This window comes from Prosopis cineraria, unplaced genomic scaffold (assembly GCF_029017545.1).
Source record: "Prosopis cineraria cultivar Desert tree isolate PC_DT_omini unplaced genomic scaffold, ASM2901754v1 PC10, whole genome shotgun sequence".
Lineage (NCBI taxonomy): Eukaryota > Viridiplantae > Streptophyta > Magnoliopsida > Fabales > Fabaceae > Prosopis > Prosopis cineraria.
This window is the reverse complement of record NW_026555341.1, coordinates 14992958-15020712: the sequence shown is the minus strand read 5'-3', so window position 1 is coordinate 15020712 and position 27755 is coordinate 14992958. Positions and strand designations below refer to the sequence as shown.

General features: G+C 33.8%; 1 protein-coding gene across 1 annotated transcript; it reads left to right on the top strand.

Moving 5' to 3' along the window:
- The first annotated feature begins 8699 nt into the window (after nt 1-8699).
- LOC129322363 (peptidyl-prolyl cis-trans isomerase CYP59) lies at nt 8700-16637 on the top strand. The gene is made up of 15 exons (XM_054968686.1): nt 8700-8858; nt 9051-9559; nt 10714-10818; nt 10914-11031; nt 11173-11223; nt 12623-12714; nt 12844-12943; nt 13381-13503; nt 13581-13658; nt 13781-13827; nt 14436-14491; nt 14797-14837; nt 15289-15391; nt 15545-15674; nt 15748-16637. Exons 2-15 carry the CDS (start codon nt 9462-9464, stop codon nt 16421-16423), a joined length of 1818 nt encoding a protein of 605 aa, XP_054824661.1. The 5' UTR covers nt 8700-8858; nt 9051-9461; the 3' UTR covers nt 16424-16637.
- Nucleotides 16638-27755: the final 11118 nt, after the last annotated feature.

The following is a 27755-nucleotide window of genomic DNA, read 5'->3' as shown; positions in this document are numbered from 1 at the left end:
AATGGTAGAGAACAAATCAGTAATTTCATTTTTAGATTTATTTACCCTTAAGTCCCTGAGGATCTGGTAGCTATTTGATGAATTCATGAGACTTCAGTGTATTTTGAATGCTTCCATGGGACCTTAGAATGATTTTCCCAAAAAATAAAATCTATTGGACAAACTACTCTGTGTGTGTGTGTAAAAGCTTGAACAAAGTACCCTTAACATATAGAAGGATGTGGAGAATCAATATATCTTATATAGAAGTTCTACCAAGTCAATGTAAAAGTTGTGGCTCCTCTCATAAATTTACTATTTATAGAACTGTGTAAGCTTTATAACATATTAAGTTAGATGGTTTCACTTTTAAACTCTAAAGACTTAAAATCTAGTGTTTTATATGGAGCCATCCTTTTTCTTGTTTATGTTGTTTTTCTTAAGTCTTAATAAAACTAAATTTAAATTTTAAATTTTATCACAAATCATAATAAGTTGTGTTTTTAAACTAAACAATCATCATTCCTTTAGTTTTGATGACTATTAGGCTCAAGTCTTACTTGCCCTTTTTCCCCCTCTCTATCATAAGTGTTTAGATTGAAATTTGCTTTTTATCCAAAGCCTCCATATTCTATCTCGATTTCTCTCCAGAACACCCTCTTCTTGTTCTTTATGCCTCTCTCATTCTCTCATGTTCTTCATTTTTCAACCCTTGCTTGGTGCTCACTCTTTATTCCTACCTTTATGTTTTTTTTTCCTTTTCCTAGTGCTTTGCCTTCTTCACATTCTTTCTGTCTCGTCCATGGGAATTTTGGCTTTTGGCTTATGGTTTTGGTAGAGCAATTGACCTTTTTTTTTTACTTTGAAAACAATTGCAGTCCATGTAATACAAACATCAACCAAGAAAATAAAAATTAGTACAACCTAAAGATTGAGGTATGGACTTCCACCAAGGTGTCCAATTTTTTGGTACAATTTTGAACTAGTTGAATCTAAAGAGATTCAAAAGGGAGTGAATGTCTTTTCTCATGATTCTTCTAGTAGGATCTCTATCAATTTCCCTAAGAACATTTCCAAAATCTTGCTTCTTGATAAATACCACTGTGACATCAGAAAATCTAGGGGGACCCAAAAAAATCCAAGTTAGTTATCCACTTGAACACTACACATAACTCTATCAGGATGAGTTGCATCTTGCCTTCATTCTTTCTTGCCACATTCTTTCTTTCAGCTATAAAAGCAAAATCATGAAAAATAAGTATTTTACTTCCCTTTGATTTACCTCTTCCTCACTGGATAATCTGATTGATGTTAATAAAAATGAACCAGCCTTTTTGAGCTATTGCAATTTAAGGAATGATCTTTTTAGAAGCAAATTAACAGGTCTTCATAGCTTCAATTTCTTATCATGTTGTTTCTACTTCTTAGCATCAGCAATTGAGACTTGAATAATATCCCCAACCCTGTTTATTGTCTCTTTAATATGTTGAGGGTGAATTTCTTTTGCATTGAATTTTTTTCTTATTTCTACAATCTCAGAGAGCTTGAATTATGAGTAGAATTTTCTTTAATTGATCTAGCCAATTCTTATCAATTGCAACTTTGTTAACCCAATCAACAATGAATGATTTGATATTTGAAATTTCATCAGATCTAATTGTGAGTTTTGATGAAAACCAAACAACCTTCGCCAGATCACAATGAAGAAAGATGTGATCCACATTCTCCTTAGCATTATCACAAATGACATATCGATCTTCATTTTACAAATGATGTTTCTTCAAAATGTCTAAAGAAGGGATAACTTCATTGATAATTTTCGAAGAGAATAAAAGAACCTTGAGTGGCAGTTTAATCTTCCAAACCTCTTTCCAATTGACTCCTTTTGCATAAGGCAAGAATTGATTGTGTTCAGCCATAAGAGAGGAGAATACTTTTTTAATTAAGTAAACTCTATCACTTGCTTTGATCCAAACAAAAAAATAATTCTGGTCAGAAAAGGAGAAATGTGTTCTTAATATATCATCCATATCAACCTTAAGGCTTCTCTATTCATGAAGTGTGAGGACGATTGGGAGATTCGGTGACTAGGATGAAAAAAAAAGCAACTGAAAGGATAGTTAGTGAGGATGGTGATGATGGCAAAAAGGCAGCGACGGTGATGCAATGGTGAAGGGAAGAGGGGTGTCTAATTTTCCCTCATCATTTTCCCCTCGTTCTCTTCGTTACCATTAGATGAAAGTCTAAGTGATTCAAATTTAATATTTGATAAAATAATTATTTTACATAAAATATATAAATAAATTTGAACTATTAAAATTTGATATAAATAATTTGAAGCTATAATATATTATTTATATATTTTATGTAAAATTAAAATAATAATCTCATCAAGTATCAAAAACAAATTATTGAAAAGTTTTGATCTATTAGTATTGAAAAGAAGATGAGGGAAATTGATAGTAAGGAAAAGGAGACTCCCCTCTCCCATGATGTAGATGAAATTATGGCTGTTAATATCCAAATTTATTGATAAGTGACTTTTAGGTGATGTTTTTTATTTTTTGAGTTTGGTGAGAATATTGTGATAAAAGCTCAAATTCAAGTTTAGATTGAGAGTTTGAGGTTTCCCCCCCTAAAGAATGAAAAGATAACTATTAACCAACAAATGAGGAACCAATTGGGTAAAACAACACACAAAAAAGAAGCAAAACAAAAGGAACAATAAAAAAGATGCCAAAAAAAAAGCAAGGTGCAAATAAGGAAAATCTTAATGTCAAATCTTAGATAAAAACAAGGACCTTATATAAGAGAAGAATCATTGGAGAGAGGGTCTTGAGGCCTAATCCACAGAGCACAGTCCCTGACTCACAAGTGATCCAAATTGTTGCCTTAGCAAAAATGTCTTAGGATTCATGGAAAGCAACACATGCTTAAATGCTTACCAAAATTTAAGATAAAATTCATTAAGGTTGAACAATCTCATAAAAAAACAAAATGTTTCATAACTAACAAGTTCAATCAAAGAAAAACAAAGAAAGTTCTTATTTGGATTTTGGATGTCTCTCATCATAAGCCTCAGTTCTTTTAGGGCATTATCTTTGTTACCTTATTGAGGTTCTCGTTGTTGCCCTTAGTCCACCGATCATTGTTCCCATCTTTGCACATTCTCTAGTGTATTTCCAACATTTGAAACTCTTGTTTGCACCATATTCTCCCCTCCTAGGATGGGAGCAATGCTAAAAAGAAAAAAGAAAATTAGCACTAGCTCGCTGAGGGAAATCAACAAGTGTACTAGGAAATTGCCAATTATCTATATGCAATACACAACACATCTCAACCAGAAATCACACAAACCATAAACAGTTCTCAAAACTAAAAAATTGATACTAAGTTGTAAAATCTCTCACTACTAAATGCAATTAACTAATAAAACTTATGGTAATCAAAAGGTTAACCTAATAAGTAGATTACCAAGTTTTAGTTTTCAAATCAAGGGATCTCAAGTTTTCTAAAGTTAAAACATGTTCAAATCATCCATTGACTCATCAATTAGAGTAAAAATAAGTTACAGAAGCATGAGATATCTTAGAGGAGTAAAAGAAATCAAAATCATTTAAAAAACAACATGTTTACTGTGAGACAAGGCAATACACTGTGGCTTGTGCATGCTGCGCCACAGTGTGTTGCTTTCTATGCCATATGCTATGGCGTGTTGCACATAAATGACAGCGAATTTGACAGTAGAATTGAGAAACTTTCAATGCATCCTGATTCTTCATTCGACATTTGGATGACATGATCTAAGTGTTTATGGAAAGCTCTTTCCATAAATTAGATAATGGCATATGTTTTACTTTTAAAAATAGTCACACCAAGAAGTTGGACACCAAAATATATTTTTACCACTTTTTACAACTTCTAAACAAAAAGGGTATCCAAAACCCATACCAAGTGCTAAAAGCTATTCCTATCACCTAAATCATATTCATTGGATTTAAACTATCAATACAACACGTCACATACATTTAAATATTAGTACAACATAAAATTACTCCTCAACCCCTTTTCACTAAAAATAAAAGCGGGGAGGTAATTTGCTTTGCATTGCATTAAAACCAATCAAAATATATTCAAAACATTATTTCTACATTTACACTAGTATTTTAGCTTATCAACAAAATCTATCTCATCATAAACAATTACTCAGAGCTCAAAATATATTTTAGACATTTGCAACAATAAAAAGGTGCAAGCGTAATAATATGCAATATAGAATTAGCAAAATATTCTATTACATAAAATAATATAAACTAGAGGCATATAGTAGGAATGAACTAATTCCTAACCTCTTGAGCCTTCTCCCTCTTTGCTTCAGAGCTAGAGTCAGTAAAGTGTTAAATGAAAGGGGTAAGTCTAGCCACTCAATAACTAAGATACAACCTACACATGCATATGAAAATAAGTTCTTAAACCATATTTAACCACATAACAAAACTTATCATTATGTCTTTAACTCATTTCCATCTCATATACACTAGGTGCATTATCACAATTTAGGCACATGACCATAACCCATTATCCATGCAACTTGCCACATCATAATCATGTGACATGTCATAAGTTTACATAAGCAATGATCAACCAACCTTATACCCTCTTTATTTTCTTTAACTGAAACCGTGGTCTATAACATTGAATAGGGCTTCGTTTGTGTGACTAGACTACCTAAGCTTACTAATCATAAGGTGTGACTCAGCCAAAGATCACATGACTTACTCTCGAACCATGGCTTCCCCCACTCTCAAATTTCTAGAGTGTCACATACCCTAAGCTATTCTCCTCAATAAATTGGTGGAGAAAGCTAAGTTCTAGTCCCTTAACAAACTATGGAACAGTCTCTCGACAAATTGTGGGACAAGACTATGCCTCCATTCACTGGAGGGCAACCTAAATACCACATAAATTTTCTTTACTCCTAATCCCTAGGCAAACTCCTGCCCACTAATCATACCATGTATGATGCTTACCTTTTTATTTACATTCTTATTTATTCATTATCACAATAATCACGTTAGGCTTACAATTGTGCGATATCCAAGTGAGATTCAAGTTTCATTTCCCCTTATATCACATGAACACATCATTTTCAATCTCAATTACCCATCTTTATCAAGTCTATCATCAATAATTCATTCAAAACACATTATAAACATGCGATTCATCTCGAACATCACTTTTGCAACTTAAAACTCATTTTGCAATCACTTTAGTATGTTTAATGCACATCAAAGTGATTATATAAGCACAATGTTTTATTGCATGATATACTCGTTCACAAGTCATAATTTGCATATTAAACACAAGATTCATATCATACTATAGTTAATATATAAATATCCAAAGTAGGGTTCCCTCGGTTACCTTAAACCTTTGAGAGGTGAAAGATTTACCTTTCAATATTATAGCTTCCAAGCTTGAATTCTCAAGCCAAATTGATTTTCAAGAGCTTAATCTACAATTAACGAAGTTGAATTTCATCAATGATGTCAATTACACACAACTCTTAACTCACTTTCCATTTTTAACTCACCCAATGCCCACATTGCTTACATTTGGGCCTATTCATTGGGTTTATTAACTATCATTAGTTTTCATTAACATTAATGAGCCATTAAATTCCCATTAATGGCATCACATTCTTCTAACAACCCACATTAATGCAATTTTCAGATATTTATAAAGCCCAACAAGCCAAAACACCAAAATTTATTATACCTATGTTTAGATACTGTAATCTACTCCTGTTAACTCCATATGAGTTAATAGATTTAGACCTATAATTTATATGGATTGAAAATCATCTTCCATCATCAAACCCTAACCATAAACTTATAAAGAGGGAAATTAATGAGTGTGATACTTACCTTGGATGTTTGTAGTTTTTAAAATACTCTCAATGTCATTCAAGAATGAACCCCAACAAAGCTTGGTCATTGGTTCTCGTTCTCTCCTCTTTTCTCTTTATTTTCTATCTCACAACTGATAAACTACAGAAAATGACCATATGCTATGGCAAATGCTAAATGTGCTGTTACGCATGGCATAAAGAGGTCATCTTCTCACATTAGTTGTGTCTATGTGTCGCGGCAGATGCACTCCACACCGTGGCATGTGGCACAATAACACTAAATCTTTATTTTCTTCTCTTTTTGATGCTCGAGTGGTCCAACTTGATATCAAACCCACAATTAAGGCTAAAACACAATTGAATATGATTATTAGACCTCCTTGGCCATATAACACCTCAACTTACTTAGTTATCCTAATTAAGCTTAGTAAATCAGAGAATTAAAAATCGAGATGTTACAATTGGAGTGTAAGGCTTCTGGCTTAGGTATAAATCTTCTAGCTTGGGGTATAAGGTGTAAGATTTCTTACTAATTTTCCCTTTGAACTATTAGAATTTGATCTAAATAATTTAAAATTATAATATACTATTTATATGTTATATGTAGAATTAAAATAATAATCTTACCAAGTATTAAATCTAAATTATTGAAAAGTTTTGATCTAACAATAGTGAAAAACGATGAGGGAAATTGTAGTAAGAGAAAAGGAGACTCCCCTCTCCCATGATAAAGATAATATCATGGCTGTTGATACTTAAATTTATTGATGAGTGATTTTTAGGTGATCATGTTTTTTATTTTTTGAGTTTGGTAAGAATATTATGATAAAAGCTCAAATTCAAGTTTAGATAGATAGAGTTTGAGTTTTTTTTTTTTCAAAGAATGAAAAAATAACCATTAACCAATAAATGAATAGCCAATCAGGTATGGTGACACGAAGAAAAAAAAAAGAAACAAGAGAAAAGGAACAATAAAAAAGATGACCAAAAAAAAAAGCAAGTTACAAACAAGGAAATTCCTAATGTCAAATCCTAAATAAAAACAAGGACCTTAATTAAGGGGAAAACCATTGGAGATGGAGGTTTCACGGCCTAGTCCAAAGAGCACATCCCTTGACCCACAACTTGAGTAATCTAAATTGTTGCCTGCCAAAGATATCTTGGGATTCATGGAAAGCAACACATGCTTACCAAAATTTAAAATAAAATTCACTAAGGTTGGACAATCTTATAAAAACCAGAATGTTTCACAACTAACAAGTTCAACAAAAAAAAAAAACAAAGAAACAATATCATGATGAAAAGAGCTCCAAAAAGAAAACGATAACTTAGGTATAAGTTTAATATTAAATTATTATTTTTCTTTGTCAAATTATCATTTGTCTTTATCAAATTGTAATTGCATCCAATTTGAAGCTTCACAACAATTTATATATTTTATAGGATTTTAAAATAAGTGAAATCATTGTGTGGGATTTCTAACTAACTTTCCTGAAAAAAAAAAACAATAAGATTCTTGGTTTCAATATTCTACATATCACTGACATTTACTGCCTTGTGCGTTGTAGGGGGGAATTGTGTATAAGAAATTTCATGTCAAATAAACTACATGATGAAGAATTAAGATTCGTTAGAGAAACTAATATATGATACATGCGAGAAAGGAAAATTACATTGATGCACAATCAACAAATTAAGTTCCTAAAAACTTCTACAATAAATGAAATCTTCCATGTTAGAAGATCATGATATCTATCCCATAGAAGCCCACCCGCAGCTCAGAGGAAGCCACACACGTCTGGAACATCATCAAATATTAAAATTAATAACTAAGATACATCATTACATTAGATACATGCACCTCAAACTTTATCAGGTGGTACTCCACTAATCGCGAACACGATTTACTGGCCACCATTCACGTCTTATTTCTTCCACCGGTCTTATCTTGAAAACATAGTCGACAATGGGATAAGGAAATTCATGAATGCACGTATCTAGAAAGAACTCATATGAAACCTTGAGTGAATATCAAAACCGCCCACAACAACGTTAAAATGCTGTATAAAATAACTATTCTTTTCTTCTAAACGAGAAGCGGTCAATTATATCATCACCAATGAGAGATATTGTTATTCTGAAAAGCTATAAAGTAAAGCAGAACGCTTAATTTGTATATTGAATGAACTTATATATAAAATAAAAAATATTTATAACATAAAAACTGACCATACTATCAAAAACAATGAAGTCCAAAAAGGCAACTTTCTTGAACCATCCACAAATCCTATTAAATAAGTTTCTATCAAACTTAAAGGTAAATCCTATCGACCTTCACAACAATTGTGGACGAAATTGATTTTGAAGGATTGAAATCCTCAAACATATTGTGCTTTGAGAATGCAAGAATTTCATGAGCAGAAATTGATGAGTAGGTTAGAAGTTCTTGCAAGCAATGAAGGCGTAGAGTAATGAGAGCATCTTTGCATGACAATTTAAGCAGAAAATGTGATCCACGGCGCACGATACCCAAAAAATATAATGAATAAGTAAATTGCTGCATGGCGCCCAACACATGCGTTAGTCGGATCAGGCTTTTGTGATCAACTGAACAGTATAATGTAGCCAAGATAATAGGACAAAAGATTTACTGTAGATAAGGGAGTATGACAAATAAGTTACTGTAGCTAAGCTTTTTTTTTTTTTGGGCACCGGGGGGGGGGGGAAGGCTCAGGGAAATAGATTCCCATTATATATAAATTCAATGCGACTCACGTTAGAAATGGAGTGAAAATTGTGTCTTCTCGCCTCTCGGTGCTCTGCCTCTCGTCCCTTCCCTTTCCTGTCATACAGATCCATTCATTCCTCTGTGTCACGTTCTCCTCACAACGTGCCTTCGTCGTTCTTCTTTCAGTCTCTCCCTTGACCGAACGATTTCTACTCCTCCGTGGTCTGTGGCTTGTCGCTGGTCAGTATCATTCTTATTGTTCTTCTCTTTCTGCATCGTGGCTGTTGGTTGCTGTTTCTGAATGTAAATTCTGGATGTAGTGATTTTTGGAACTGGAATTGTTTGTTTCTCCGAATTACATTTTTTGAACTAGAATTGATGGTTTCTTTCTCTCGGTGTGAATATAAATTCTGGAATGGTTGTGTTTCGCAGGGAGCATGGGTTCTAGGGGTAGAGACATATTCATACAGTAATGAATAAGGCTTGGTGGTGATTTTGAAACTCGAAAGCAGGGATAGAGCTGCTTCGCTTCTAACGTGGTTTTTAGGGCAAACGGAGTTTAGCTGAACTCAAGTTTGTTTCGTTGCTCCATTTTTTTTCTGACGTGAGTTGAGATTGAAACTTGGTTTTGGGAAAAATTGAAAGTTGAAACCAAAAAACTAGGTTGGATTGAATGAACGAGGGCTTGGTGGGGGCGGTGGTTTTGGGTGCTGCCGGTGTGGCCAGACACTGAGTGTTGACGTGGAAGAATTTCCTAGTCGCTGCACTGTTCTCTCCCTTTGTGCAACCAGACTTCCGAGCTGAACTCGGGACGGTTCTCCATTTTCGTAGCAGTACAGGAAGATGTCGGTTCTAATCGTCACGAGCTTAGGAGACATAGTGGTAGATTTGTACACCGATAAATGCCCGTTGACGAGTAAAAATTTCTTGAAGCTTTGCAAGTGAGTCTAATCATTCCATCATTACACATTCTTTCTTCGTTTTTTTTTTTAAATAAATTTTTCTGTTATAAAATAAAATCTATTTCTGGGTTTGGCAATTCAACTCATTTCCCACTGATTTCATGACACCAATGTTTGGTTCAAAACCCAGAACCACTTCTTTGTTAACCATTTGCCACATTTTGAATTTAAATAACGAAGACATTCCAATATACTAGCTTGCTTAGATCTTAGGTATATCGCTAGTTTGAGGAATTTTAGTATTATTGCCCCTCACCCAATGTACTCCAACTGTTTTCTGGTGTTTGTTTTCCCACTTCTGCGCAAAGATTTACGCGAGCCTATGACGCCTATAACTTTCGTTACCCAAATGCTGCTCATAACTTGTATTTCACTATGACAAATTCTACATTTGATATATTTTTTCCAAGCTCAAATCTTACTTTTTGTCTTTAGAGCGTTAAATATAGCACATAAAAGATCAAATTACGGTCTCTTTATTCTCCTATGTAGCCGGCTATTGGTGTATTATGAACATGTGATCTGGTTACGTCTAGTTCAGTGATGGCTGGCTATGAGCCGTATGACTTTGCCCTTTAATTCCTATAGATTGTTTAAATTCACACATAAAAATTCAGTGATGGCTGGCTATGAACCGTATGACTATTGCCCTTTAATTCCTATAGATTGTTTAAATTCGACGTATGAATGTTGTCCGATAACTCAAATTACATGAAGTGTTTCCTTCACATTTCTCGCTGGGCCTTTAAATATTGTTTCAATCAACTTTTCTACTGTTGGGGATAGAAATTTAATATGGCGGTTGAAGATGTCAATGAGACAATAAGTCTAACATGACTTAGAAAAATTGAACACATGTTATATCATAAATTTACAGCTCTGCACTTCCCAACTCCACTCTTACGCTGGCCCAAAAAAAGAAAAAATCCACCCTTACAAAACACTAACCATTTTACCTATTTAGATGGGTAAATGCTAACCACTTAACCTCTTCCTTAATTTGAGAAGTTACAAAGAATAAAATAGAATAATGGGTGTCTATTTATTATACTTTGTTAAGCTGGTTTCCTATGGATGTTCATATTTGTCTAGCATCATACTGATTATTTGTTACTTTGGACTTGTTGGCCTAGGATTAAGTACTATAATGGGTGTCTATTTCACACTGTTCAGAAAGATTTCACTGCTCAGACTGGTGATCCAACTGGAATTGGGAGCGGTGGTGATTCTGTTTACAAGTATGAAATCGGAACTTATAACTTCATAGGTTTTATTTATAATTATTGCACGTTGAAATTTGATCTAATATATCTAATATTACTCTTCTTATTAGATTTCTCTATGGTGATCAAGCTCGCTTTTTTAGTGATGAGATTCATATTGATTTAAAACATTCTAAGACTGGTACAGTTGCCATGGCTAGTGCTGGAGAGAACCTGAATGCTTCCCAGGTACAAGATTATTTTCTTCAAATGTTCTCCTATGAATTCTGTAAGAGAAAGGAAAAATCTTGAATTAGTATTTGCTCTTATCTTTAACTCATTGTAGAAAGTTGTTTTTGAATAATTATTTATTCAATTGAATTTTTTCAGTTCTACATCACTCTGCGTGATAATCTTGATTACCTTGATGGAAAGCACACTGTAAGTGTTTTCTGCTCTCTTGCTTTACTTGCATCGCTAAGTACAATTACATCCTTGTGATGAATTTTATTGAAAAATTTTAGTTTTTCATATTTTAGATATAATGGTTACTTTTTTGTAATTTAACGGCTTCCCCCTCCTTGCTGGGCCCCCAAATGATGTTTTCATGATAACATACAAGACAGGATTAGAGAACCCCCATTTCAGTATTACCTTTCATAATAGCAATAGTCACTGATAGTTCATTTTCGGCAATTTTGTTTTCAGAAAGTAAAGATGGTTATTATTAGGTACTGAAAAGGAATGAGTGAGAGAGAGTGGGGGATTGAAAGCAAATGAGGTCTAGAAGTCCTAGTGAAAGAATATGAAAGAAAATGTGGATGGAAATAAAAAAAACAAGATAGTAAATTAACTCAGGAAGCATCCCTTTCATCATACATATTGCCTTTTAGACAAATAATTAATCTTGTCTTTGTAATGAGTGTGTGTCATTCTTCTTTTTGCACAAAACGGGGCATCTCTGGAGGCCTATGTATTTAGGAATGCATACTCTCTAAGGTTGGCAATTAATTATTACCCCATTCTCTATCATTACATAGTTATTCTGACATCATATTATTGCTGCAATATTTTGTATTACTCATTAATTTTACCAAGTCAAGACTTTAGATATAAAGTGGTAATTTTAGGAAGATGGAACATCCGGGTGTTACTTGTTTTTGTAGTGGAGAGATGATGGGTTTTTTTTTTTTTTTTTGGGTTACACTGATTCCTTTTTATGTTTCCTTATGGGTGACGGCATGATGATAATATGTTACAAAAGTTTTTAGAAGATGATCAGGAAAAAAAAAAAAATAATGTCAGTGCCTGCTGATTCCAGTACTTGATCATGCAAGCTGTGTTGTATTTGTATATGGTGTTAAGCTAGTTGTTATTTCTCAGAAAAAAAAAAATGTGCTTTTGCTGTTCTTTCTCTTGAGCTCTATGACATTAATTACTTAATAATGTCTTATTAATAATGGCCTTCCGATCTCCTTTGTTCAAGGAGTTTTAAGAAAACCTAATATCTTCATAAAAGACTTTGGTTAGTGAACAACTTTGTCACAAGTACCAGGGTGAGGAATTAAATAAAGTATTATTTAGGTTCTAAGGAGGTCATCAAGCATGAAACATCAAAAGTGAAGTGTTGCATGGGTTAATAGTTGTTAAGGGGGTAAGAAGACTAGTTACTTTGTTATTAGTACAGATAGGGGAAGATTAGGGCGCAAGGGGATGCCCCTTATGAATAGTTTTCTTTTACTTGTGCATTAATTCAGAACTGTTATCCCTTTAGAATCTTTTCTGTGGAAGTGTTCATTTTGTTACGTTTACTTTTTCTGAGATGTGTCCATCATTGCAGGTTTTTGGTGAGGTAGCTGAAGGACTTGACACTTTGACTAGAATAAATGAAGCTTATGCAGATGAGAATGGGAGACCTTATAAAAATATCCGGTTTATACACACTCTGCTCTGTATTTTCATCTTAATGATATATTAATTTGATTTGCATTCTGCCCCGTACAGTTGCCTCACTTTCTTTTTGAGATGTAATATAATTATCTTCCTGAATTACTTGAACAGAATCAAGCACACTTACATCTTAGATGATCCTTTTGACGATCCTTCTCAGCTAGCTGAGTTAATTCCTGACGCTTCCCCAGAAGGAAAGCCAAAATATGAGGTAATAATTGATTGCAGCACTAGATGTGTGGACTGAAACTAAGCAAACGATAGGGGTTGTTACTTATTAGCAAAGCAAGGATTGTTTCTGGGAGAAAGACTTTTAAAAAAAAAATTGGTAAAAGGAATTTATTGGAAAAGAAAAGTTATCTTTGGTTTGTTTCTTGCATGGTTTCTTGAAGGGAGCTTCCCTGTCATATGCAGAGTGATGGTAGAGCTTGTTTGGACAGTTGCATTGGTTTGACTTTTGTATTTAAAATCTTGTGATCATGTTTCTCTTTTATTTAGCGAGGTTATAAATGGGCAATTATTTTAGGTTTAGCTTCCTGTGATATGCATTTGCAGTTGATTCAACCTCATTGTCATTGATTCAATTTTGTGTTCTTTGACTCTTTGGTAAGCATATCTGTTTAAATACAAATTAATGTGATTTACTAGATTGTTGATGAAGTGCGGCTTGAAGATGATTGGGTGCCCATGGATGAACAATTAGATCCAACAGAGCTTGAGGAGGTTATTAGGGCAAAGGAAGCTCATTCTAGGGCTGTTGTACTGGAGAGTGTAAGTATATGGTACACATTATCTTTGTATGTTTTGTGATGATCCCATGTGTAACTATTTCTTTATCCTTCTTTTAGATTGGAGATATTCCTGATGCTGAGATCAAGCCTCCTGATCACGTGTTATTTGTTTGTAAATTGAACCCAGTTACTGAGGTGAGTGATCTTTCTTGTAAGGGTTAATGATTTCTATCCTACTCCTATTGTCCCCCTCTTCTCTGAGGTAGTGCTTTGTCTGTCTTTCGATTATTAACATTCTACTTATTTTGAATCCTCAGGATGAGGACTTGCATACTATATTTTCACGCTTTGGGACTGTTGTGTCGTGAGTGTTATTATATACTGGACTTCTTTGGTGCTTTTAATAATGGGTTAAAGAGAATTTTGCCTCTCAACTATTTGCTCAGACCATCTAGTATCTTAAACTTACATGTAGTGTAATTTTATCCTTCAACATTTGAAAATAGCACACTAGGCTCCCTACTATTAAACTGACCGTTAGTTAACTGAAAAAATTACAAAAAAGGATAGAAGAAAAGGACCCATAAAATTACAAATAAATACCATAAAAAATTAATATTGTCTAAGTCTCAAATAATGGTGGGTCAAAATCGTATTTTGGCTTTTTCATGGATAAGAAATAACATTTGTATCTATTATCTATATGTAATTTCGAAAACTTAAATTGATATTAATTTTCTTATAATTTTTTTGGTTATTTTCTGAATTTTTAATTTTTAAGTCAACTGATTTCAAGTTAATTTTTTTAATGGAAAGGTGTTCACTACCTATTTTCAAATGTTGAAGGAGGAAATTGCACATGAAATTTTAGGATATCGTGTTTTTGAACGAATAGTTGAGGGCAAAAATGTTTTTAACCCTTTAATAATGGATTGTGTATTTCTCATTTGAATTTGAAATGTTTGATTATAGGGCTGAAATCATCCGTGATCAAAAGACTGGTGACAGCTTATGCTATGCTTTCATAGGTTGGTGCATGTTTCCTCTTTGGTGGTCTAGGAAAGAACTTCATGAGTTATTTGATAGTCACTGCTAATAAACAAATGAAAACCTGACTTGTATAATAAATAATTGTACTTCTTTATCTGTCAAGGGTTCTAATTATTTCCCCTCAGATATGCTTACATTCATCTACAAAATCTTTATTGCTAGGGCGCTCTGTTATTTAGTTTAAACTGTACAAATCTACTCTGATCATAGACAAATGGACTTTTAGTGACTACTCCGTTGTTATAAATCAAGCAACAATCTTATTTACCTTTTATTTTGGCAGAGTTTGAGGACAAGCAGGCGTGTGAACAAGCATATTTTAAGGTATGTATTAAGACGCCTTTCTATGTTTTTGCTAATTAATAACCTCTGTTTTGCTCCATGACACTTGATATTTTGATATTTCAGTTGGTTAAATTGGCTCTTTGTCTGTATACTTGGTTGATATTTCAAGGTTCCTTCTTGTATGGAGTCTTGCGGAGTCTTGCATTTTATTCTGTTTTTAAGAAAAATCGTTTTATCAATCTATTTTCCTGCTCGTTTGTCTTAGCTTTCAGTGATATTCCATCCCTTTGAATTTAAATTTGGCTTATAGATTTTTTTTTTTTTTTACTGGACTGTCAGTTTTTCTTTTCTTTTTTTTTTTTTAAATTCTCATCCTGAGTTTAACTGTTTAAGATGTTTCTCTAATGATGATATATTTCTAAGATTTTCCCTTTGCTAAACAAAGAATCTTATTTCCCTTTCCTTGTTTTATTTTCCCCTGAATCTGCAGATGGATAATGCCCTGATTGATGATCGAAGGATACACGTAGATTTTAGTCAGAGTGTGGCAAAACTATGGTCACAGTATAGGCGCAAAGATCAAACTGGTAAAGGTAAGGGTAGAGATGTTTATTGTATATAGTCTGGTCCTTTTTCAAGGAGTTGCGCAGAATGCCTTTCTTTTTTTGTTTTCTGGTATTTCAGCATGCAAGTATTTGGATGTAAACAATTGCTATCATAATGTTGGTACAAAATCGTGATTGTAGGTAAGGGCTGCTTCAAATGTGGTTATTCAGATCACATTGCCAAGGATTGCACTGAGGATGCCAAAAATAACCAAACGACGAAGTACATCTTGAAGGATGACAATGCCCAACGTGGTGGGGATAATGCCAGGTTTGCACTCAACATTGCAGGCATCTGTCTCTGTTTATCGGTTCAAATGTATGACACTTGCTTCATATTGTAGTTATGAAATGGTGTTCGATCGAGATGACACGGAGAGTCCAAGGCAAGGAAAGGGACACAGAAGGCATGATAAGGATGACCCAATTGAGAGGAAAAGTATGCATAGGGGTCGCAGGGATCAAGAGAAGATAGGCTCAGACAACGGAGATAGGAATGGTGATAGAAGCAAAGGAAGATATGAAAGAGATGGAAGAGATGTGGATTCCCGTGCAGAGAGGAAAGACAGAGATAAGCATGTGGAAAGACGTAGAGACGATGATGGTTATGGTCGGAAAGATGATCGAGATTCTAGGAAGAGATACGAGGATGATAGCCGTACGGAGAGACGGCTGGATGCAGATTATAGGAGAAGAGCGGATTCTAGCCATGTGGAGAGAAGGGATGAGAAGGAGTACGGCAGAGATAGGGAGAAGAGGAAGAAGGATGCTTCAGGTTCAGCTGAATATGGCCATGAAGGCCATGAAGACAGGAGGAGAATGGATGACAGGGATCATAGGACCAAAAAGGAAGACCAAATCAGGCAAGACTCGAAGAATGAGTCCAGAGAAAGAAAAAGAAGTATAGATGATGATGATGATGAAGATTACAGACGTCGAAGGGAAGAACGTGGGCATAGAAGAAGAGACATTGAGTTCAATGATGATCGACATAGGAGACATCATAGTGACAGGAGATGACTTTAGATGTCACTAAAATTTCTGGATTAGTTGGTTTCTAGCCTCCTTTTACATGACAATTAATGTTTCTTTTCTTTTCTGTGGGTGCTCCATGTGGCTGTGCCAATGTTCATTTTGTTTGAACAGCTAGTGATACTAAAGAAGTTGACTGTACTGGGTTTTTGGGGACGAAACATACATGATACTTTAAAATTGACTGTCAAATCTAACGCAACTCTCCCGGAGACCAGTTACAAATATAGGCAAAGTTATTTTCCGACCGTAGGAACAACAGAAAATTCAATGCAGTTAAATATCCCGGAATGCTAATGAGTTGAGAGCCTACCCTTCGATTGGTATTGAAAATGGAGGGGATGAGAGAGGATATTTTTTCAATAATTTTCCTCCCGTCCCCGCCAAACTCCCAAAATATGGGATTATTGAAGAAAGGGTATAATTTTGTTCTCTTGTAACTAATTTATTCATACCATATTTTCATAATCCAAAAATGCCCCTCTCTAAATAAAACGAACACAGCTTCTCTCCTGATCCTCTGCACCTCCCCTCGTCTTCAAGAAGGCCTGGGTTCAAATTAAATGTTTTAATTTTTTTTTGTTTTGTAGTTATTAAAATAAAAAATTTAAAAAAAATATTATCATCCAGCCGGACAGTTTAGATTTAATATAATTGTTTAAATTTAATATTAAAAATTTTAAAATTTTTATTGATTGACTGACTATTCAAATAGACTATAGATAATTTAAAATTTTTAAATTGTAATTTTTTAAAAAATATTTTTTGAAAGTGCATATTAGAATATTATCTTTTTTATAATATTAAAACAACATTAATATTAAATCTACACTGTTCAAATGATATAGTTAAAAGATGAATACATTTTTTATCCTTGTTTTTTTTAACAAAATCAGTATATTTATTAAATAAATAAGAAAAACAATTTTAATAAGATAAGAGTATAATTCTCATAATTATTTTCTCTCCCCTCGTGAACCAAATAAGGTCTCTTCCCTTTTCCCTATTAAAATTCCTCCTATTAAGCCAGAGTGTCTATTTGCCCGAAAACAAAAGTTGTTTCCCATGACTTCAAGATCAGTAAAGTTGTTTCCTATGACTTTAAGATCAGTAAATAAGCTTTGAAATGAAATAAAAGAAATGGAATGAAATATTTTTAAAATATAAAAAGGAATAGATGTTGAGTAATAATTACAAAAATGTAAGAATTTCCTCCTTTTAATGCCAACGGAGCCTAAAAAAGAACTTTAGTACCCACTATGAAAAAATGATTGTGCAAAAATTTTTCCTAAACTAACTTTGTATGATTTTACCCTATCACTATTGTACCAAGTTCAACTTTTAAAACCCAATATATCTATCATTCAATAAAAAGCAGAAGGACTAAAATGTTCTAAACCTTTTTTTTTTAAGGTGCCTAATATCCTAATTTTTTTTTGAAATAATGTCATATCAAAATTTTTCAAAATAATGCAATGTTGCCCCACAGTTATATCAAGCTCATGTTGACCGTTCAATAAGATTGTTTGACCAAGCAAAATAAGAGGTGGCCCCTAGGTGGATGACATGTCAAACCCAGCTCAAACCTATTCAACTTCTCATTCTTTTCCACAAGCGATCAGTCTGAGACCTCTCCACATTTCTCCCACCGTCATCTCCTCCTCCTAACCTGTCATCGAGATTCTCCAACCTTGCCATTGTGAACTCGTGCACCAATGCTGGTAAAGACCTTTAAATCCATCTTCATTGGCAGCATATCTCTCTCTTCAAATCTATCTCCATGTTCATCTGCCGAAGACCTCCAAATGCATCTTCATCTGGGTATGTTTTTATCTTCACTTTGCTTTAACGCCGCATATCTCTCTCTCTCTCTCTCTTCTTTCTCTAACTCTTTAATTTTCACACACTTTTCAATGTAACATCCTAAATTTTAATTTTTGAGTTTAGTTAATGAACAAATGTTAATTAAGGGTACGAAACAAGTAAGGATGGATTAGGAATAAAATAGAGTAAGATTTGAGGGCTTAAGAGTGAATTTGAGGAGGAATTTGGGTATTTGTATTCAATAGTCCCTAGTTGTAACCTAATAGGTGACTATTGATCACAAATGAACATCCCTGGAAGAGGAGTGTGCTCTTTATTCACAACTTTCCACGGTTGATTCTTTCACTAGACATAATTGTATGCGGTTGTGGATTGAGGAGGCAAATCTAGATTGGTAGCTTCAACTACAAATGTTCATGATTATAACATGCACAACTATTTGCAGTTGAAACATCAATTTTACATTATAAGAGTTTGAAAAATGCAAAAACAAAGAGAAAAGAGAGAGAAGTCAGAGAAGGAGAAGAAGAAGCTTTGCTAGGGCATGACATTTTTGGCCATTGTAGATGTCTTTAAGCTAGGAATCACTTGACGTAAGTTTCTCCATCCTTCCTCTTCCCTTCTAGCTCCATTTTAAGGTTAAGATTCCTAACATTCTCTTGATTTCAGTCCCTAGCAAAATTTCTAAGTTTTTTTTTTTATTGTTATGGCTGAATTAATGGAGTTAAATGAAGTTGTTGAAAGTTAGTTTATACTTCTAGAACAATGGGTGCCAGTCATGTGGTCATTAAATTCGAATTTCTGTGATTTTGATAAACCCTAGACTCTTTTAGAAGATATTAGACTATAGAGTGTTATAATTGTTGTTATGTAAGTTGTTGGGAGCTAAATGAAGTTAATGGAGCTAATAAATTCATTGAATTTGAGTTTGCATGCATGATTTGAAACTTTGGTCTTTTTAGTGGGTGGTTAAGAGTTGGAAGTGCTATGTTTATTGGTTATTTGTGATGACTGTGGTTATATTGTAGATTGACCTTGTGGCAAACCTTTTGAGCTCAATTTAAGATTGGGAAGCAATTTTGTATTAGGGGTAACCTTTAAATTTTCAAAAGTTTGAGGTAACCAGGAAAATTCTATTTTATGCTATTGTTTGTTGGATTGATTATGGATATTTGAGAATTTCCACTATGTTTTTTATATTTTGTTAAATAGAAATTTATGTTTTTAAAGTTTGAATTTGATATTTTCTATCATTTAGAAAATTATGCAAGTATGGTTGTAAATGTTTATAAATGAAGTTATAGAATGTATAAATTTTTGAATTGTGTTTATAAAAACATGAAGTTGCTTATATATATATATATATATATATATATTATGAGCAAGAGATTACGTGTCATAATCATATTAGGTAGGAGTTCGCCCAAGAAGAGTTAGGATTATATTGCCTACGTGGATATAACTAACATTATGGGTGGCCTTGATGTTTAGTTTAGAGTCAGGTCTTCCTGAATCTCACCTAGAAATATAAAGCATAGGTTGCCTAGACACTTTTCCCTTAATATCACTTGGACTAAGTATGGGGTATGTCAATGTGACACCATAATGAATTTGAGAATTGGAAGAATTTATGATCCGAAAATGAGCATAGTACCTTTGGCCAAATAGCTTCTTATGATTGGTGAGCTTGGGCTAATTTATTTACATTGACTTAGCCCTATTGAATTGATAGCCCACAATTTGGTCGGCAAATATGGAGGTTATAAGGAGTATTGATCATGTATTCGCTGATATCATGAGATGTGATATTGCATTAAGAACTCATTTATTTATCTTAAATGCTTACTTTGGATACATTAATTGATTTGACTTACATGTGCATGATTTTGAATTTTCTTGGTATTAAATGGCTTGTATTCACCTTATCTTAAATTTTTACATGCACTAGCTTTAGGCTGACTAAGGGAAAGGCATTAAAGGCATAGGAATTTAGTATTCCTATAGATACCTTTCCTATTTTTGTATTTATATGTGTAATTCGATAATGAAATTGCTAAATAAGGTCATTCTTTTTATCACTTGCCCCATTGCATGTTATATGTGTTTGTTAGTTGTATTTAGTGCCTAAGATTTATTTTATGAGCTATCATTGCTTGTTTAGGGCCTAAATACTATGCAAGTAAGCTAATGATTATTTTATTGATTGTTACTATGTTATATTGGGATTTTATTTTTGTGAATTTGTGTAGTTTACCTCCTTTACTTTTTTTTTGAGTATGAGATTGATGATTAAAAATGAAAAGTGTACTAGATATGTCTATTATGATGCATTATATAGGTTGTCATAAGTCTATGGCTTTTGGCCTAGGTCATTGTTTTAGTTATTGGCACCCTGGTTAGAGTTCGAACACTTTGGAGTTTTTAAATTTGAAAGAAGGGTTAATTTTTAGTCTAGGCATCCAACTTTTCATTGTTATATTTTGGGTTTGAGTCTGGTGCTAATTATTAATTCACTAGTCCTGCTCTTTATGACTATCTAAATCACCCCAATCAGATGTTTGATGAAAAATTGAGGTGTGTCAGAAGTTTACCCTCAGGATTGATTAGTGATAGTCTAATATTGTTTGTGACTATGTAATATGTTAGGTGTATGGTACCTACACCATGATGCATGACAGAGAGAAGGTCAGTGTAATGTCCATATTGACATTACCAAGACAACACTCTTACATGTCATTGTGATAATCAGGATTAGATAAAATCTTAAGAAAAAGTTATCACAACCTAAGGGTTTTAAAAATAATTAGTTTAAAATAATGGAATCCTAAGAAAACCCTTTTCAAAAAAATATTGTTTGAGCTCAAACCATAATTGAAATCAAATACATTCAAATATGAAAGTGTGGAAATCAAATAGCTCTTCAAACAAGCTGAAGCTAGCCACTTTTAAAAATTCTAGTCTGTCTGTCATGACAGATGGCATAAAGGTATGAGTCCCTCAAAAGCCACTTGTACTGCAGCATGCACCTACTGTCATGACAGTAGATTGCTATCATGACAATACTTCAAACTTTTAGAGTGTGCCATTTCGCTATCTGATGTTCGATCTGAGCAGTTCAAGTGTCCGCATGAAGCTCTTCAAGCCCTTTAGCTAATGGCACTGGTCTCACACTCATATAATCATTCATTAAGAAGATAGATACTCAAACTCAAAATGGTTTGTTTTCACCTCAAAACACTTTCAAAGGTATCCAAAACACACTACCAAATGCCATTTGTAACATCCAAAAAGTTTAATTCTGGTTTATTAACCTAATGAGGGAGATTAGTGATTAATGAGGTAAGTGGCTAAAGAAGCTTAACTTGGCATAATTGTTGTGACTTCAGCCCTAGAAGTGGGTCCAGATTGATGGCGAGTCATTCGGGTAAGGAAATAGGAAGAAAAAGTGAAGAATTATCCTCTGCGCTATATGCTGCGGTGCGTGGTCAGTCTGTCGTGGTACACAGAGATGAAATTGAATGCAATAGGCTCCTCTATGCCATATGCCATGTGAAAGGAAGCATGCGTCATAGCTCATGGTCAAAAATTAGATATATCTGGTTCATATCTGCATGAGGAAACAGAAGAGAGGAAAGGAAGAAAACAAAGAGCTCTACTTTTGCTCTACTAGGGCACATTGTGGGATCATATTGAGGCTAGATTGAAGCTCTCAAATACCTAAGGTAAGTTTATCATGCCTTCTTCTTCCTTCTTCTCCCTCATTTATGATGATTAATGGTAGGATTTGAGTTAAAAGATAGATTTTCAGTCCATAGGATTATGGGTTCGATTCCATTAGTTAAATGAATATAATGAGAATTGTTAAGGTACTAAAACACCACATTGATAATTTTAAAAGTGATTGGTCTTGGGAGTATTAAATACCCAAAAATGATATTTATGAGATAATTAAGAGAGGTTTATGTGCATTAATGATGGTTTAAAGTGTTGTTAATGATATTGTGCATTAATGAAACCTAATGAGCTCATTAGGTATGAATGGGTAGTGACTATGGGGTAATATAATCGAGTATATAGAGTTATGTGTTGATAAATTTTTAAGATTAAGACAATGATGATACTCTTGTGGTGTGATTGTAATGTGGTTTATTTTATCACCATTTGAGTTTGTTGAAACTTTGGGAAGTTGGTATAGTAAGGGGGCAAACCTTTGACCTCTCAAAGGTTTGAGGTAATTGGGGGAAACATAGCTTTTATAGTTGAATGTTAATTATATTTGTAAAATGTGTTTGATGATCTAAATCAATGTGTCATATAAGCAAGGAGTTTGATTGTGAAATGGTTTTGAAAAGGAACATTATGTCACTTACTTGTGATTTATAAATTTACTTATGACATGTTATTACAAAAGTAATATGTGATATGTTGAATGTGTGGAGTGATTGAATATGAGTATGTGAGATTGTTTACCATAAAAATTTATTGTTTAAAATGCATATTATGTGAGAAATATGCATAGCATGATCATTGGCAGGAGTTTTGCCTAAGAAGAGGAGTAAATTGGTTGAAATCATTGGTGGTATAGCGGTGATCATTAGAATCAGGAACTAGCCTTGGCATCAAACATTGGAATAGGGAGGTAGCCCTTATCCCATAGTTGATTTGAGACTGTTCCACTTGTTCTACAAGGGAATTGAACCTAACTAGTCTCCATCAATTTATGAGGAAGCTAAATTAGGGGTACGACACCCCATGGTTGTTAGTATTAGGGAAAACTGAATTATGTAAGTGAGTGTGAGTTCACCCTGCTTAGTAGCTCCTTACAAGTAGAAGGCTGAGTTAGTTTGTGAAGGATGTAGCCACGTGATAGCCACCGATTTGTGTCGGAGGTAAGAGGAGGATATAAGGTTGGCATATAATCATGCATATAAGTCTGACCATATGGTTGTTAGTTTTGTGGTCCGGTATACATTAGGGCGTATGATTGTTGTTATTGCAACCTTGTGTTGTGCTTGTGAAATATCATGATAAAGTATATTGTAGTAAGCCTAGTCATATGGTGGTTAGTTTTGTGAACCATGGCTAAGTGTTTATTCATTATATTTATGCTTATTTGCTTATTTTCATCTATTTTCAATTGACACAACTATATGGGTTATGTGAAATTTGATTACTGAAGTGGTTATACTCACTTCTTAATTATCAATATTTCAGGACCTAGCTTATCAGATTCGAATAGGGGAAAACACACAAAGGCTTAGGATTATGGAGTAATTCTCTTTATGCCTTTTTTTATTACTTTTGTGTATTTGTTAATGTAATTGCCAATTAGGATCAGTTGACATGATTTTGTGCCTTGATTTGTGAGTTTTAGTTGTAAACCTATGGATAAAGCCAAAGTACTTGTGCAAGTACAAACATATGTATTTGAAGATTTGGGATGAAATTGATGATTTTGTGCAACATTTTCTCCCCATTTATATTTCATAAAAATGGGGTTGAGTGGTGATTTTTATGATATGATGTCTTCAATTGTGTGTGGTATGTTGCACGGGTCTGTTAAAGTCTATTGAGTATGGTCAGATGGTTGGTGTGAGCTATTGGCACAGTGGTTGAGTTGGGACACTCTATTTATGAAATTTTGTGAAAAAGTGGTCAAAATGGGTTTTAGTGTCTAACTTTTTATAGAAAATGAGTTTGAGTGGAAAACCAGTGTCATTAGCTAGAGCTAGGAGAAAGCTCCGTGTAGACATCGAACCTACCTCAATCGGATGTCGAATGAAGATTTAGGACGTGTCGAAATTTGCTCCCTATGTTGTCAAATGACAACATTGATGCTGTCAAATTCGTGCAATGCGCCGCGGCGTATATGCCATAAGATATGATGTACATGTCATTTTCTACACAAAATCTTTTTGAGTTTTAAAACTCATTATTTTGGGTCCCAATTGATTTTCAAGCTTCCACATTACTTTTAAAACTTTGATATGAACTTACTAATATAATGTTTGAAATGTGAATTGTTAAAATTGCGATTCTTTTCAAAAAGGATTTGAGAAATACTCTTTTTATCAAATTTTACAATTTGATAATCCTTTAAGGTTAAACTTTAGATTGTCATGATTTAGAGTTACACGTGGTTTAGTAAGGAGATCTTACGGTTTTGGTCTCTTAGTTTTTACACCATTAGCCTCAGAATCACTTTGATCACCTCAAATGGACCACACACAACATGACATACCAGTCATATCACACAATTAAGTATTCAAACTCATAATGACTACAAACCTCCATTTGATAATAACATAAAGGGGTAGATAAAACTTAATACACATTTCATTTGGTCATTTTGACACACAAATCACTTCTAATACATCACTTGTAATTGCAACTTAGCCAAGCACACACACTTAATCCACAATATCAACCTTGGACCAAGATATGCACACTTATCACAAATTCATATAAGTGATATCCAAAATAATGTCATGTTCTTAAGTTGGTATTATATAATGGAAATATCTATTATAATACCTAAAAAAAGGAAAGGAAAGAACTATACAACTACGCTCTTCACTCTTCAATCACCCATTCCTTCCCCTTGCTCCTACCGAAGCCCTCACTTGTAAAATATAACCATGAGGTGAAATAAACATTTCAGTAATAGAATAATTCACTATTATTAATTAACATGCACAACCATAAGAGAGTGAAGCTATAAAACTCTAAAATATACTTTTAGCATGTTACAACATACTCTTTTTCATGAACACAAGTCATTTACCATTAGCATGATCATTCTACCATTTAATCCTCCATATCACCCAACTAAAATCATAGGCTCGTGAACCAAGTGTACATCCATATGATTCGAGCTCACCTTGATGGTAGAATCACCCGGCCGTGTCCTATCCACTTTCAGACTATTGTTTTCCCCTATCACATAAGAATTGAGGTATTATTATTCTCAATACTGCATTATTGATTCTAAAAAGTGTCACTCTCCAATGCTGTATCTTGCATGGATACTATAGAGAAAATATCTAACATTGTGCCTCACGAGATACTAAGGAGATACATGTCATATAGACATTCACTACTCCTTCCTCCGAGTGAACTCCTACCCCTAATATAAGCATGCTCAAAGTCTATCATATATAACAACATATACATTTCAAATTTCTCAAATAATTCATATAAAGTTAGCCTTATATGTAGATGTATTAAGGTTTCCTTATTAAAGCATAGAGTTTTGTTAAATAGACTTGGTTGCACTTGGAATAAACACTTTTGATGAATGTAATATGTGATTGAATTTCTAAAGCTCTCCCTCCCTCCTTCTCTCTTTACATCTATCTCCCTTCTCTTCTTTCTCTATTCGGCTCTAATCTCGTCAACTATCTATTTCTATCTTCCCTACCTTTCCCTTTGTTCAAATATGTGCAGGTTGTGTGAGTGTTTGTGTGCATTAGTTGGTACCAGAGCTTGTTTTCCTACACTCCTTGGGTATTTCTTCACCAGAAAAAATTGAAATTCATTAGAAAAAAATCATTGATACCCTTAACTCAAGCTGGCTTGCCCAGAAAACAAACTTTCCAATGTCAGATCCTAAAACCACAACCACCAACGCGCGGCCCCTCTACATGTTGTAGAGTACTATGCTTGTGGTATTCACGTGCCATAGCACTGACGACAGTCTTTGTTTATGACTTCACGCACCAACATGAATAATGTCCAATTTCTATAGTTTTAAGCAACTAAAGGTCCCAATATCATTCAAAGCATATTGGGGAAAAAGTATAACTTTTAGGCTTTTAAAGCCTTGTTTTTAGGATGTTGATTGTCATTTAACTGACTTATATGGCTTTTAGGAGGAGGGAGGAGGTAGTTCTACCTTTCATGCTTGGTCTAAAATCTTTTTTTTTATCCTTTTTTAGCATGCAATTTAATTTTTTAAAAAGTGTGTTTAGTTTAATATTCTAAAAAAAATATTGACCATTATTATTATTAATTTGTAATCTTGACAGCATTGTTCCCAACTTAGAACACACTTACCTCACAATAATTCAGCCCTATACCTTGGTCAAAAAATTAGCCTAGGTTAGTTGACGTTTTAACTGTTTCCTTGTAAGGTTATAAACCTTCAGAGGTTACTGTGAATACTTCACTCAGATTGTTACCTCTTTAACATACATACAATCCTTAAGGAATTTTGAATTTCTAGAGAATTAGTTTGTTAAAAAAGGAATTCACCTTTTAGATGAGGGCAATTGGGAACCTTTTCCTTAAAGTTTCTAGAACCACCCTAAACCATACTTTAAAATATTGCCCTTGCTATTGTATGACTATTCCTGATATATGATAAGCAAGCCTACTAGACTAGAAATTATTATCCTTAAATCCACCGCAGCCTATAACTTCTATCACCCAGAATCACTTGAGGAATTTGAGAGGGCTTAAAAGAGCATATGTGGACAAGAAAATTGATGAACTCAACGAAATCATAAATAAGAAATTAAAAGAGAACATGTGGGCATTTAGTTGTAATATAGATAGAATGCAAGAAAGGTAACTAAAGGGTTGTTAGAGGAGACCAATATTCAGAAGAGAGTTAAGTTTTAGGAATGAGAGATCCCTATCTTTAATCAACCTAAGGTAAACTCCTATAAGATTGGTTATTCTTCTAGAATTATAGGTGGAAAAACATGGTATGACCTTCTCCTTATGAACTTATCAACCATCAATCAGAAGATTAGATGATACTTGTGATGGTTATGACCACGAAGAACATCATCATGGACCACTTCAGCCAATCCAGAACGATAAAACGATAGAGAAAACTTTAAAGGGATGTATACTGATGACATCACTAAAAAGGTTAAGGTTGAGGCCCCTACTTTGATGGAAGATTGAATGCTAGTGCTTTCTTAGATTGGTTAGCTAGTATAGAGACTACTTGAATGGTATGACAAGTGCAATACCCAACGAGTTTGATTTACAAAGATGAAGCTTATAGTTCTCACAAGAAAATACTAGCAAAATGTTCAAAAAAGAACAATGAGCCAACAGGGATATCCTTCAATTGAGGTGTAAGATAAATGAAGGTAAGTTAAAAGAGAAATACTGATAAGATACAGGAAAGGTAACTAAAGGATTATTAGATAGGACTAATATAAGAGGAGAGTCAAGTTTTAGGAATGAGAGATCCCCTGTCTTTATTAACCTAGGGGAACTCCTTGTAGAATCAGTCATTCTCTCTAGAACTATGGGTGGAAGACATGTTGACCATCTCTTCATGAATATCAATCATCAATTGAAAGATTTAGATGATACTTGGGATGCTTATGACTATAAAGAACATTCATTATGGGATACTTTAGCCATCCAGTAAAAATGATAGAAAAAACTTTAGAAGGTTGCATACTGATGACATCACCAAAGAGATTAAGGTTGAGCCCCTGAATTTGATGGAAGATTAAGGTCTGAGATGAAATAA

Coding starts and splice junctions, on each gene's coding strand:
- LOC129322363 (XM_054968686.1), top strand. CDS start 9,462: ATGTCGGTTCTAATCGTCACGAGCTTAGGAGACATAGTGGTAGATTTG. Junction 12,715..12,843: donor AGACCTTATAAAAATATCCG/GTTTATACACAC, acceptor TTACTTGAACAG/AATCAAGCACACTTACATCT. Junction 13,504..13,580: donor GGGCTGTTGTACTGGAGAGT/GTAAGTATATGG, acceptor TCCTTCTTTTAG/ATTGGAGATATTCCTGATGC.